Raw genomic sequence first — 15994 nt, forward strand, 5'->3', positions numbered from 1 at the left:
ATTTTATTTTTACTTTTTTGCTTTTTGCTTCTGTTTAGGAATAAATATTTGATCTAGCCTCTGGTTAGATTTGTTTTTATGTTTTAATTAGTGTTTGTGCCAAGTTAAACCTATAGGATCTTCTTGGATGATAGTTATTTGATCTTGCTGAAAATTCCAGAAATTTTCTGTTCACGAAAACAATTGTTGAAAATTATCATAACGTGATATGATGTTGATTTCAATTGCAGAAGATCAATAAAGAATTTTTTTAGGTCGTCCTATTTTGGCTGAATTTTTAGAGTTCCAGAAGTTTGCGTTAGTTACAGATTACTACAGACTGTTCTGTTTTTGACAGATTCTGTTTTTGTGTGTTGTTTGCTTATTTTGATGAATCTATGGCTAGTAAAATAGTTTATAAACCATAGAGAAGTTGGAATACAGTAGGTTTAACACCCATATAAATAAAGAATGAGTTCATTACAGTACCTTGAAGTGGTGTTTTGTTTTCTTTCGCTAACGGAGCTCACGAGAGTTTCTGCCAAGTTTTGTGTTGTGAAGTTTTCAAGTTTTGGGTAAAAGATTTGATGGATTATGGAACAAGGAGTGGCAAGAGCCTAAGCTTGGGGATGCCCATGGCACCCCAAGATAATCTAAGGACACCAAAAAGCCAAAGCTTGGGGATGCCCCGGAAGGCATCCCCTCTTTCGTCTACTTCCATCGGTAACTTTACTTGGAGCTATATTTTTATTCACCACATGATATGTTTTGCTTGGAGCGTCTTGTATTATTTGAGTCTTTATTTTTTAGTTTACCACAATCATCCTTGCTGTACACACCTTTTGAGAGAGACACACTTGATTCGGAATTTATTAGAATACTCTATGTGCTTCACTTATATCTTTTGAGCTATATAGTTTTTGCTCTAGTGCTTCACTTATATCTTTTAGAGCACGGTGGTGGAATTGTTTTATAGAAACTATTGTTCTCTCATGCTTCACTTAGATTATTTTGAGAGTCCTAAAAAACAGCACGGTAATTTGCTTTAATTATAATAGGCATCCAAGATTAGTAAAAATTATCTTATGAGTGTGTGGAATACTATGAGAAGTTTGATGCTTGATAATTGTTTTGAGGTATAAATATGGTGATATTAGAGTCATGCTAGTTGAGTAGTTGTGGATATGAGGAAAACTTGTGTTAAAGTTTGTGATTCCCGTAGCATGCACGTATGGTGAACCGTTATGTGATGAAGTCGGAGCATGATTTATTTATTGATTGTCTTCCTTATGAGTGGCGGCCGGGGACGAGCGATGGTCTTTTCCTACCAATCTATCCCCCTAGGAGCATGCGTATAATATTTTGTTTCGATAACTAATAGATTTTTGCAACAAGTATATGAGTTCTTTATGACTAATGTTGAGTCCATGTATTATACGCACTTCCTTCCTTCCACCATTGCTAGCCTCTCTAATACCGCACACTTTTCACTGGTATCATATACCCACCATATACCTTCCTCAAAACAGCCACCATACCTACCTATCATGGCATTTCCATAGCCATTCCGAGATATATTGCCATGCAACTTACCACCGTTCTGTTTATTATGACACGCTCCATCATTGTCATATTGCTTTGCATGATCATGTAGTTGACATCGTATTTGTGGCAAAGCCACCGTTCATAATTCTTTCATACATGTCACTCTTGATTCATTGCATATCTCGGTACACCGCCGGAGGCATTCACATAGAGTCATATTTTGTTCTAAGTATTGAGTTGTAATTGTTGAGTTGTAAGTAAATAAAAGTGTGATGATCATCATTTTTAGAGCATTGTCCCAAGTGAGGAAAGGATGATGGAGAATATGATTCCCCCACAAGTCGGGATGAGAATCCGGACGAAAAAAAGAGGCCATAAAAAAAATAGAAAAGGCCCAAATAAAAAAATGAGAGAAAAAGAGAGAAGGGACAATGTTACTATCCTTTTACCACACTTGTGCTTCAAAGTAGCACCCTGATCTTCATGATAGAGAGTCTCCTATGATATCACTTTCATATACTAGTGGGGAATTTTCATTATAGAACTTGGCTTGTATATTCCAATGATGGGCTTCCTCAAAATGCCCTAGGTCTTCGTGAGCAAGCGAGTTGGATGCACGCCCACTTAGTTTCCATTGTTGAGCTTTCATATACTTATAGATCTAGTGCATCTGTTGTATGGCAATCCCTACTCACTCACATTGATATCTATTAATGGGCATCTCCATAGCCCGTTAATACGCCTAGTTGATGTGAGACTATCGTCTCCCTTTTTGTCTTCTCCACAACCACCATTCTATTCCACATATAGTGCTATATCCATGGCTCACGCTCATGTATTGCGTGAAGATTGAAAAAGTTTGAGAACACCAAAAGTATGAAACAATTGCTTGGCTTGTCATCGGGGTTGTGCATGATTTAAATACTTTGTGTGGTGAAGATAGAGCATAGCCAGACTATATGATTTTGTAGGGATAAATTTCTTTTGGCCATGTTATTTTGAGAAGACATGATTTCTTAGTTAGTATGCTTGAAGTATTGTTATTTTTTATGTCAATATTAAACTTTTGTCTTGAATCTTTCGGATCTGAATATTCGTACCACAATTAAGAGAATTACATAGAAAATTATGCCAAGTAGCATTCCGCATCAAAAATTCTGTTTTTATCATTTACCTACTCGAGGATGAGCAGGAATTAAGCTTGGGGATGCTTGATACGTCTCCAACGTATATATAATTTTTGATTGCTTCATGCTATATTATATTCTGTTTTGGACATTAATAGGCTTTATTATACACTTTTATATTATTTTGGGACTAACCTATTAACCGGAGGCCCAGCCCAGAATTGCTGTTTTTTGCCTATTTCAGAGTTTCGCAGAAAAAGAATATCAAACGAAGTCCAAACGGAATTAAACCTTCGGGAACGTGATTTTCGGAACAAACGTGATCCAGAGGACTTGGACCCTACGTCAAGAAAGCAACCAGGAGGGCACGAGGTAGGGGGCGCGCCTACCCCCCCGGCGCGCCCTCCACCCTCGTGGGGCCCACGTTGCTCCACCGACGTACTTCTTCCTCCTATATATACCTACGTACCCCCAAACTACCAGATACGGAGCCAAAAACCTAATTTCACCGCCGCAACCTTCTGTACCCGTGAGATCCCATCTTGGGGCCTTTTTCGGCGTCCCGCCGGAGGAGGCATTGATCACGGAGGGCTTCTATATCAACACCATAGCCTCTCCGATGATGTGTGAGTAGTTTACCTCAGACCTTCGGGTCCATAATTATTAGCTAGATGGCTTCTTCTCTCTCTTTGGACCTCAATACAAAGTTCTCCATGATTCTCGTGGAGATCTATTCGATGTAATCTTCTTTTGCGGTGTGTTTGTTGAGACCGATGAATTGTGGGTTTATGATCAAGTTTATCTATGAACAATATTTGAATCTTCTCTGAATTCTTTCATGTATGATTGGTTATCTTTGCAAGTCTCTTCGAATTATCAGTTTGGTTTGGCCTGGTAGATTGATCTTTCTTCCAATGGGAGAAGTGCTTAGCTTTGGGTTCAATCTTGCGGTGTCCTTTCCAAGTGACAGCAGGGGCAGCAAGGCACGTATTGTATTGTTGCCATCGAGGATAACAACATGGGGTTTATTTCATATTGCATGAGTTTATCCCTCTACATTATGTCATTTTGCTTAAAGCGTTACTCTGTTCCTATGAACTTAATACTCTAGATGCATGCTAGATAGCGGTCGATGTGTGGAGTAATAGTAGTAGATGTAGGCAGGAGTCGGTCTACTTATCTCGGACGTGATGCCTATATACATGATCATACCTAGATATTCTCATAACTATGCTCAATTCTATAAATTGCTCAACAGTAATTTGTTCACCCGCCGTAATACTTATGCTCTCGAGAGAAGCCACTAGTGAAACCTATGGCCCCCGGGTCTATTTTCCATCATATTAATTTCCCGTTAACAAGCTATTTCTGGCGCCGTTTATTTTATTTTCTTTACTTTTACTCTTTATCATAAAAATACCAAAAATATTATCTTATCATCTCTATCAGATCTCACTTTCGTAAGTGACCGTGAAGGGATTGACAACCCCTTTATTGCGTTGGTTGCAAGGTTTTTATTTGTTTGTGCAGGTGCGAGGGACTCGTGCGTGGCCTCCTACTGGATTGATACCTTGGTTCTAAAAAACTGAGGGAAATACTTATGCTACTTTACTGCATCATCCTTTCCTCTTCAAGGGAAAACCAACGCAGTGCTCAAGAGGTAGCACTTACCGGAATGCTATCCAAGAGAATGAACAATTACGTCGTGCAAATGAGAGTCTAAAAAGGAAAACAGAAATACACGACATATTGTTCAAGGTAATGCAAATAACCTATACTAGATTCCTTGTTTAAGTTTGAATAAATATGTTTTACCATAATCCATGGTATAATTTATTCTTGGCAGATTGTTTTTGCGAAGATGGGAGAAGAGCTACCGGAGTGGTTCCTTCTTGGTCGATCTAATGCTCATACACAGGTCAGTATATCCTACTGCTTGTTGGCTCTCTGTTTGCTGGTGAAACTTACTACTTGTTGATTGCCTACTGCCAGTGTAGCTTATCATTTATTGCTAGTAAGACCTCTTGCTTGCTGATTGCCTATAAAGTTCTGATTAGCTGGAGCTTGTCTTGTTGGTTCAAGCTAGGAGTATTTCTAGATGTTTCTTTTGTATGAATGTGTGCCAGCATGCTAAGTAAGCTGTAGATCAGTTTTTCCTTTTCATATCATGGTCGGGAATTTGTAGTTATTTAGTTTTAAGTTATCTTTCTAATTAAGTGGTTATTTAGCAGGCTTGGCCATGTTCTTTTCTGCTGATAGTAAACCTTGTATATTTTACTATGTTCGTTGGTGTATGGGATTATGAGATCTTATGCATTTTAGATAAAAGATTTAAGAAACATGAAGCACAACAGAAAGCAGAGATGTAAACACAACTTGCTTCTATTGAAATCTGGTCACTTTGAAAGCAAGACCTGCCCTGTTATAAAATGGTTGGAGATTACTGAAATATCTTCAAATAATGTGTTCTTCTGTGCCTGTTCTCATCAAGTTGTGTATGACTTGTAGAGAAACACCGATTCATCTCATGTTAGTTCAGAGGATGGCCCTATGGACCATGACGTCGGGCATGGCAACATTGAAATCGACAATGATGGTGATGATAACATTGTGGCTTCAATCTTGATGGTGCCTCCAGAGGAGGATCTCACTAGTCTACTTACATGCCAACTAATGACTACTGGACTTTATGATATTTTGTATGGAGCTACATGGACAACGCTTGTGCAGCCAAAACTTGCACGACATGCCCACCGCACCATCCATGGGCAAGTTTAGATAGCAGCAAGCGGTGGGATTAGCTGTAGTGCGTGTGTCGTTCAGCAAAGTGTCGTCCGTGAAGTACTTTCATTTTGTATGTGTGTAGTAGTACCATATGCTCCTGGCCAGACTTTAGCTGCTTATCCTTTTGTTGCATTCACTTCTGTGGAGTGATATGCATTTAACTAATGTCCCTGATCATCAACCTAGAAGGTTTCCTATCCATGTATTTTGTTATCACTGCATTGCTTTGGGCAGTGTGATGGATGATAATTAGTGGTGGTCAGTGTGATGGATCAGTACTAAGTGGTGTTGGCTTGTATGAGTGTTGGACTGTTGTATGGTACTCTTGCTCAAATATACGTATGGAACTTCTATGTCATGTCTCTAGATTGTTTTTGGATGTTTGGCTGTTATTAACATATGATCTGGACAATTGCTTAATATGTGTTAAGCGGATGGCTTTGCATTGATTGAATGCATGGTTAATCATCTTCAGCTCAACATTTTCCTGTGGGGGTACCATGACATGAAATTTCCTTTCCCTGGTGTGTTTTCCTGACGGGCACCGTCACAGTAAGGTGATTTCCAAACCTGACGGATTAGGATTTTTCCTGGGGGTGACTGACAGGATAACCACCTAGGAAAATAATTCCTGTCGGTTTACCGTCAGGCAAAAACCCATTTCCCTGTCGCTTTATTCCTGGCACCGACAGGAAATATTTTCCTGACGGTAAATTTCATTTTCCTGTGGGTTTCCAGCCGCGGGGAAAAGTCGAGTTTCTGGTAGTGATAAATCTGTGCCCCCTCTGACAGGATTGACACAGCAGCTCTAGGCGCCGAGAGCAACAATTGTTGAACACAACTCTTGGACATTTTCCTTATTGACACTGGTCACTCCCAACTTGCGTAACAAGGTGAGCCATTTTATGTCTTGTAGAATGCACCCCCCATCCGATGAACCTGTAAGTTGTCGTTATGATCACCGTGTTACAAATGACGTTCGAGCAACCCCAAAGTCCACCGTATCATAGAAAGTGACTATGATACTCTCATGGTCCGAGGAACAAAAACACGTATTAACACTCCGTGTTATAACAATTGATTTCAGACGATATTATCTTAAAGTATAACAAACAAGTTTTGGTCGATTCAATATGTTCGTTCTTCTAACATCATACTCTCAATGTTGTTTTAGAACTATCGTTACACTTAATGATATCCAAAGATCGGAAAAACATGTTCATCAACAAGACTTGAGCCAGTCTTAGAGGCAAGACTAGGAACCCATTATTTAACGTTTATCATTCCGCACATGCATATGAGTTTTCCACTGAATCCAACATTCCAGGATCATAGTAGTTATAGCATGAAATATAGACTCTTAATTATTAAATGGAAATATAATGATACAATATTATTGCCTCTAGGGCATATTTCCAACACTAGCACCATCGCACGGAGGCCCTGAGGACTAGCACACATGAAACCTACTTTGCCAGGGGCAGTGGCTACTCTGCCGTTCTGGGATCTACTTAGAACTCATCAGAGAGGAGCCAACTTACGAACTGCTCGAACTTGCTCAACTCGGAGCCCGTCATTTCATGTGGAGTAGTAGTCTGGAGAAGATCATTCTGGGCAGACTGGCCACATAGATGGGATACAAACCCCTCCCAATCCATGTCCATGTCCAGGAGATCCTCTAACCAAGACCGGCCTCCATGCTCAATGACTGAATGCCCACTAGTTGTCAAGTCAATGCTTGACAATAGGGCCTCCATCTCGCTTTCGTCCTCCAAAAGCCCAATATGATTCATTGAGTTGTTCGGTTCCCAGAGCTCAATCCAATCTATTGCACTGTTTGGCTCTAGGACACCACCATTCTGGTCTATGTTTTCCCTGACCATGTGACATAACCCATTTCCACTATAGGGCTCACCAAAAGTGCGGCTGACAATGATGTTGATGGGTTGGTTCTGGTCCTGATTGCTCTGAGGTAGGCATGATGCTGATGAAGTGGCGCCAATCGGGCTAGAGCCATCCTGCGGCTTGGCGGGCTTAGGTACCGGATGCTTCTTCGTGCCGCTCCTTGGCGATTGACCTGGCGCCTGACCGCCTCGTCGTTTCCTATTTGTGGCGGAAAGCTTGTTGATGTCAATGGTTATGGTGGTGCTATTGTTGGCGGTGTATGTCTGCTTGAAGCTGTGGAACTGCCGCCTGAGATGCAAGTTCCAGTAGTTCTTAATCTCATTGTCGGTCCGCCCTGGTAGGTGGCTGGCGATCAGCGACCACCTGTCAGTAAGTACAACAAGGTGCATGCTCGTCAATTAGAGATATTTAATTGTCAGTGCTAAAAGCAAACGGGCGGATATCTACAAATGAAGGCGACGTTTTAGGTCGGACTTGATGACAATGGCACGAAGACGTTTGACACTTCTTGAAGGCGTTGCTGAGGAAGAAGCCGACTTCATCGTAGGTGTTAATTTCTTATCTTCTAATGGTTCCATAGTGGTTGTATTTGTTCTCTACTCTGCTTAATAATTAATAAAACTAGCAGAGTGACACGCGCATTTGCATGGCTAGATTTGATGTCATTATAAATATTGTTTTATATTTAAGATGGTCATTAGTATGCTTAATTGTATATGAAATTACGAATGATGGTGCTATACGGAATGACCTTCGCCGAAGTAAACTATACTAACATCAATTATAACTATTGATAGGTAATTTTCCAAACATTTGATAGCACATACTCTCTTCTTAATTTGCATATTTATGATTGGTGTCAACAGGTTTTGAGACACAAAGAATGAATACATCGTGTAAACATTAGTATTCTCTTTCTTCACCCACATTGTATTAGTGATATTGTATTGATGTTAGTGCAATATCTCAATCAGTGCTTCCATGCATTCTCATCTTAATGTAATATTATTTGACTGTTAGCATTTTGACCCGTTCTTTTATGTGGTAGGATTTACAATTTTCTTAATTTGCCCACTAGAATGAATAAATCATGTTACTTAATTTGTGTTGCATGTCCTAACAATTTGAATAGGATCCATCGAGAAATAAGCTAAATATTTGTCTTTGATACTCACATTTAAACCTGGAGATCTCTTTATCAACTCCCCTCCTCATTGGTTATATTACCCCCCAGGCTACTAGCTTTTTCCACCATTCGATTGCATTAACAGGCGCGTTGTTATAATGGTATATTGGTTAATGGGTCAATCCATCACAAACAACTGATTTGAAAACATATACATAATTTGGAAACAATTACTATAGCGGTAATCATAAATGGAAGTCATTAACCATGACCCAGCACACCATGCATGGTAACATTTCAGAAGCAAGCTAAAAATACCAAGCATGTCATCCTTCCTGGTTGAGAGGTGTTAATAATATAAATTGGAGAGAGAAATATAGAAATTAAGGCATCATTATTATTTCCCAAACGTCCATGTTCTGGACATCTATTTCATACATGCTTGATTGGAGGTATGTAGCATGGTTGACCAGATACATACAACTTTTTTTTCCTATTCAAAATTAACATGTTTTTTTCAACCATTTTATCACTCCGGGTATCAGATACCTATGGATGCCATAATTCACGTAGCCGGTTATATACATAGCCATATTTTAATTTAGGCATATAGGTTGACTGGTATGTACAATATTTTCCTGGCTATCTTCACATAGCCGGGTATATACGTCTGCAGACACATTGGGTATATTTCACCGTGAGGTATATTATTTATGGGAATACCATATTCAAATATGATGATAAGTAGGTTGGGACTTGTGTATATCATTTATGAAATTTACGTGTTTGTGGGTTACTTTTAGATATGCGGTTTTATTTTTTAGTTAATTGGGTATATCTTAGGAGATTTAGGTGAGTATGTGTTCTTGGGTATATGGATATTTATACGTGTATGATCGGAGATATGTAGCACGGCTGAGTGATGCATACAACATTTTGTATTATTCGAAATTAAGATAGTATTTTTTCCATTCAGTTTATGGCACCGGTTATCAGATACTTATGGATGCCATATTTTACTATAGGTATATACATCGACCGGGTATGTACAATATTTTCCTACCCGAAAGAGTAGCTTGATTCTTTCTAAATTTAATTTCTATTAGGAGGTTCTTAGAATGTGTTGTATTCGATACTCGACAAAAATGGTATTAGAAGGGGTATCTGATACCGAATGATGAATGGCACTAGAAAGGGACATGGGTATCTCATACCCATGGAATAAATTTGAATTTTTAAATATACAAAATATACTAAAAAGCCACTCGACATTAACTTGCCCTTTTTATTATTGAATTTTGAAAAAGGCAAGGTAGTCTACAGGTGACATATTAGACTATGTGTCTAATTGGTGAGGTCTTGATTTATGTACTGGTCGGTCATGCATACCAATTATCGGCGTATATACCCCAGTTAGAATCAAATTCAAAAAGCCTGGATGTTACTTGTGGTAGACATATGAGACCTATAAATAACATGTATTTACCATCAGTATGTCTCCAAGTATACCCTTACTAGTTATGCCACATTTTCTAATCCGATAATAAGTTTATTTTTTTATGTCATTCTTGTGAGGTGTGGAATTCTGTTGTTGGAGGTATATTATTCTTACTCTAAGTACCCTGGGTATAAGAAGTTGATTTTGGCCATATCATATATAGCTATGCCAGAATTTCTAATTCAAAGTAAGGTAATTTTTTGCTATATCATTTTGGTGAGGCATGCCAATTAGTTGTTTTAGGTATATTGTATTTATTTTAGGTCACCTAGATATATACCCAAAGTTTTGATTACAATTCGTTTTATAAGGTAGCTGCATGTAAAATCCAGGCGCGGAATGGTACGTAGATCCTACGTCATGTCGTGTGGGTATATGATACCTAAAAATGTAGTAGCCAAAAAATATATTACTACAAGAAGTTTAGAAGGTCAAGTTAGTGTACTGGAGGCATGTTACACTGTATGGTTGACTAGATAGTAGAGTGTGTACATATATGAAAGAGAAAATAAAGAAATATATTTGGAAATGAATTAATTGATAGGGAGGAAACAACATGCAATTCAATTTTGGAAAGCAATCTGTTCGTGGTATGCACAACATACATTAGTGGGTATCGCTTACACTAACGGGTTAGAGGAAACTAGGTGCCCCACATAATTTTCCTATGAATGCATTAAGCTAAATATTTGCTTCCGTATAATATGTTGCTCACACACGTATCACAATGGAACTACATTGGGACAATCTATCTATTCCTCCTACCCGATGTGTGGCATGCATTAAACCCCGGTCTCATAGATGCATTTATTATTATACATTCCAAACCTTACCCACCTTCTCATCGATCATGAACTCAAATACTACTCTGCTCTTGGTCTTACACATGCGACTTCTTTTCCTACACTATTGAATCCTATTATATAATCTTAGTATCCTAGGTCGACATTAATTATTCGTTAGTAGCAATTCATGTTTGTTTGGTCCTTAAATGTATCATTCTACTCTATCGTCCATCTTTTATTCCCAAACTAAACTACTAATTTCAGTAGAAAAGAATTCTAGAGTTTTATATGATTTTGGAGTACACATTTAGATACTATTCTACTCTCTCTTATATACTTAATTCACAAATTCAAACTATAAATTTCAGGAGAAACTATAATTTAATGTTTTATATGATCCTGACGTACATGTTTAAATAGATACTCACTATTTTTTATTGGTGATGTCAGTACTATCCGGACTGTTATTTCCTTGGCTGAGGATCGGACAGCTAGCCTTTTTTTAGGGTCGGAGAGCTGGCCTTTTTTTAATCTAGTCAGACAGCTTCCTAAGTAGTATTTGACGTGTTCATCTCATATTTGTGGCTAGCACATATATGTTGTATCCTAACCTGTCACGTACTATTCTTCCTGTTCAAGAATACGTCTGATTAACTTGTTAACTTGCTGATTAATCCCTACTCGTAGGATCACCGAGTAGCCGATAAACTAATAAATCGTCCAACTTGCCGATTAACTTCAATTAGCCCATTAATTCCCTACTCGCCAGCCAACCGAACAGCTACCAGTTAACGATTTCCTCAACAATTTTCTTTGTAAGGGCCATTACATCCTTTTGTAGTATATATGTAAGTGTACAAATTTTAGAGATGTTACTTTTAAAACCTCATCCATCAAAATTTATAATAAAATGGATCAAATGTTTTAGCTTATGTGGAAGAACGTGGTGGTATTTTTTTCAAGAACTGATATGCCCTTAAAATTACTATTTTGATCCTTCAACGTAAATTGAGAGGCATTTTTTCTTCTTCGCCTATTAAGGAACGTGTGGCGAGTAATCTTTAAATGATTCACAAAAAAGGAACGTGCCCCAGCATGATTTTTTTTATAACACAGTTGGAGTATTATTTTTGTTATGAAAATTATAGATAAAAACATTAGACAGATAGTCATTCATACGCTAAGCTCACCCAGCAAGCCCTCACTTAGTAGATATGAATTGATGTGTCGTATGTGGACGGTTGTGAGATATGCGGAACCGCTTATCGCTGGTTGCGTGTTATGGCGTCACACTATAGTTACCGTACTGAACTCTATGGATATGAATTGATCTTAGCTTAAATTGACAGATTTGGTGCCTTCCTTGTTTATGACGGATTGATCCAAACTGTTTGTTAATTCTACAGCAAAAACAAATATCTTTGCATGCATGTACGTGCACATACCTGAATCTATTTTTTGGAACCTGTGACACGAACACATGGCAACTCCGAATATTTTTGGTGGCAAGTTTAGTGGCGCGAGGATGGCAACTCTAGTTGTCAAGAATGGCAACTTTTTTTTTGGATGGCAAGTTTCAGTTTTTTTGCGGGGTTGGTTTTTCTTTTTGGATGACGATTTTAGTTGTAAAAAATGTCAAGGCCAGATTGCTTCGTGACACATGTGTGGCACTTATCATTTGAGTTTTTCTTTGGTAACTTACCTGATTGCTATGTGATATGCATGTACCACTAGTAGAAAATACGGCTTTGTTTCGGCCAGAAAAGAGCATTAATCCCGGTTGCATTACGAACCGGGACTAATGTGAGCATTAGTCCCGGTTCGAGCGGCTAGGGCACCGTACAGGCATTAGTCCCGGTTCAAATGGGACCTTTAGTCCCGGTTGGTGCCACGAACCGGGACTAAAGGGTGCGATGCCCATTAGTACCGGTTCACGGCACCAACCGATACTAAAGGTTAGACCTTTAGTCCCGGTTCGAGCCACCAACCGGTACTAATGGGGTTTGTGGCATTAGTACCGGTTCATGACACGAACCGGTAGTAAAGGTCCCATTTTCAAACTCTAACCCCCCCCCCCCCTCTGTGGATCGCCTTTTCAGTTTTGTAAAAAGCAAAAGAAAATGATAAAAACTTCAAAATTTAAAATCCTTCCCGATGTAGTTATGTTACTACATCTACTAGTTAGGAAAATTTTAAAACTTAAATTTGGACATGTTTTGCAAAAAGTGTAGGGAAAATGTAAAACGGCTATAACTTTTGCATACGATGTCAGGAAAAAACGTATAATATATCAAAATGTTCAGCACGAAAATCCGCATCCGATTTTGACAGCCTATGGCTTGTTTGCAAATTTTTAGAATCCTCAAATTCTAAAAGGAAAAAAAGTTATGCTCAAATTTCTTTTTTTTTTAATTTTTGTTAAATCTGGTCAAACTATGGTCAAACTACTTATTCAAGAAGTATTAGTGTTACTAAATAATTATTCAAGAATATTAGTGTTACTAAATAATTGTTTCAGTTTTTTTGAATTTTGGTCAAATCTGGTCAAACTGTGGTCAAACAATGGTCAAACTAATTATTCAAGAAACATTAGTGTTACTAAATAATTATTTCAGTTTTTCTGAATTTTGGTCAAATCTGGTCAAACTGTGGTCAAACTATGGTCAAACTACTTATTTCAGAAATATTAGTGTTAGTAAATAATTATTGTTTTTTAGAACAATAGTTTCAAACTCAAATAGTGAAATGTGTGACTTAATGCTCAAGCTAAATTCCTGAGGGTTAATAGGATTGACATCTTACTATTGTCAGGAAAACAACAAGTACAAACTTGGAAACGAGGGAGAATAGAACCCGGAAGTTAAGCGTGCTCAGATTTGGAAACGAGGGAGAATAGAGGATGGGTGACCGTCCGGGAAGTTAGATGATTTGGAATGATGAGGGGTGATTAGTGATTAGAGGTTAAATTGAGCAGTGATGAGGGCTGATTAGAGATTAGAGGTTAAAATAATTCAGAAATTTGAAAATAAAAAAAAATTAAATTAAAAATCATAAAATTTTCTTTAGTACCGGTTGGTGTTACCAACCGGGACTAAAGGGACCTGCAGGCAGTGGCCACGTGGAGGGCCTTTAGTCCCGGTTCGTGTAAGAATCGGGACTAAAGGGGAGGCTTTAGTAACGACCCTTTAGTCCTGGTTCCAAAACCGGGACTAAAGGCCCTTATGAACCGGGACTAAAGGCCCTTTTTCTACTAGTGTACGTGAACCTGCCATGAGTGCTAGTATTTGCATGACATCTCTATTTGTGTCATTTCTTATGAGGAAACGTGTCTACCAGTCTATCTATAACTTTCCAATGTCTTTCTATTTATCGTAGCCAGTCTATGCCCTACTCGGTTTTTTATGTGTCTCCAGGAGGCCAGTTTTTACCCTGTAGGTATGTGATTTTTTTTATGCATGTGTATTTCTTTATATTGCTAGACCTGGTTCTGTACGTGCACATGATAAGGTTTGTTTGCATCGGGACAGATTGTTGCTGCACAAAGATCTATATGCTCCCAAAATTGATTGATTTGTACATGTCAATAATGTTTGATCGTACCTGGCAGATGTTGTACATAATTTTTTTCATCTTTTAGTATTGACTGTTCTTATTACAATCAAAGTGAAATATAAATCTTATCATATATAGATGAATGTGGTGGCCCATTTGTCTCTTGTTTTAATATAATATATAATAGGTACATGGTTGTGTGCATCGTAATGATGCGGAGGCCCAAAGAAAAGGCTAGGGTGTGTTGTACAGCACAGAAAGCTCAATGTAGATTATAGACGGACAGCTGCTAGTAGTCTAGTAGTAGAGCCCTTGACCTTAGCAGTCGGCATATAAGTATATTAAGGTAGACACTGTTAAACATTTAAGACACGTGGGCGCTGCACTATACCTGCTGGGCCAACGGACAGCAACTGGATAGCCAGATATTAAAAAAAGGATGATCTTCGTTAAGAATAGAAAAAGAAATATACGTACGAACGATTAAGAGTTTCGACAGGTCCAATTCACTACTAGTTACCGTGAAGCAAACCAAGCAAGTGGCAGACTCTTAGCAAAAGTAGCATACATGTTGAAAAGTTTATCTGTGTGGGACACTGACCCGCCTGATTTTATGTCATCCCTGATTGTAAATGATAATGCTATTCTCTGACGAATGAAACCATTACCATGTCAAGAAAAGAGAGTAATGGTAGATTCACAGATTTTTTTCCGGACGAAACGAGTTTACAGGCTTATTACGTGGAGGCCCATGGTAGAATCATGGGGATTATATTTATTAGTTAAAATCAGGGATGGATTTAGTGGTAGGATGCGAACACGTCCGTAAACAACATAACGTAGCTAGGTTTAGTATTATAATCCCTCCTTCCCGAATTAACAAGTAACTCGGACATAGGTAATATGTTGGATGATTAAACCTATAGCTAATTGACAACAGAAACCTATAGCTAATTGTCCCCCTTGTTCCCGCGTCTATGTATAGCAAATTGACAAGAGAAACCTATAACTAAGACAGTTGTGAACTGGTACCTGTTGCCATGTATGGCATGGAGCTTCACGATGAGATCGTCCTCCTCCTTAGAGAAGTTGCCCCTCCTCAGCCCGTCCCTCAGGTAGTTGAGCCACCGCAGCCTGCAGCTCTTGCCACACCTCAGTAGCCCTGTATGTGCACAACTTACGGCACACGTGACAGAAGTAGGAAGATATTCAAAAATATTACCTTCGTCTTAAATTAATTGTCTTAAATTTATCTAGACATAGATGTACCTAGGCATATTTTAGTGTTAGATAGATCTGTATCAAAACAAATCAACGATAACTAATTAGAAATTTACGGATTACAATCTAGCTAGTTAATTAATCCGTCTGACAAATAAGTTTCAGTTATTTATAGGTTGCTGCTGCAAACAAAGAAAATAGCTTTAAGTAGCCACATATTTACCGGCATTCTTGGGCAGGGACCTCCATGATCCCTCACCATGCTGGGCTATGTAGTTTGCAAGTATGCCGTCCTCCTCCATGGTCCACTTTCCTTGCTTCAGCCCCAGCTTCTGGCAGCATGGCGCCCTCCCCATCCCCACGGTCGATCTCGATCGTCGCCTTGTGCATCAAATTAAGCAACCAAATCTCACGTGGTCGTGCCTGCGATAGAGCGATATGTACTACACACGCTAGCTGGTTTGGTGGTAGT

General features: G+C 38.7%; 1 protein-coding gene across 1 annotated transcript; it reads right to left on the minus strand.

Moving 5' to 3' along the window:
• Positions 1-6924: 6924 nt before the first annotated feature.
• On the minus strand, positions 6925-15878 carry LOC123162574 (myb-related protein P-like). Its single transcript, XM_044580356.1, has 3 exons — positions 15746-15878; positions 15334-15463; positions 6925-7703 (listed from the first exon to the last, which is right to left on the minus strand). Exons 1-3 carry the CDS (start codon positions 15876-15878, stop codon positions 6947-6949), a joined length of 1020 nt encoding a protein of 339 aa, XP_044436291.1. The 3' UTR covers positions 6925-6946.
• Positions 15879-15994: the final 116 nt, after the last annotated feature.

This window comes from Triticum aestivum, chromosome 1D, assembly GCF_018294505.1.
Source record: "Triticum aestivum cultivar Chinese Spring chromosome 1D, IWGSC CS RefSeq v2.1, whole genome shotgun sequence".
Classification (NCBI taxonomy): Eukaryota; Viridiplantae; Streptophyta; class Magnoliopsida; order Poales; family Poaceae; genus Triticum; species Triticum aestivum.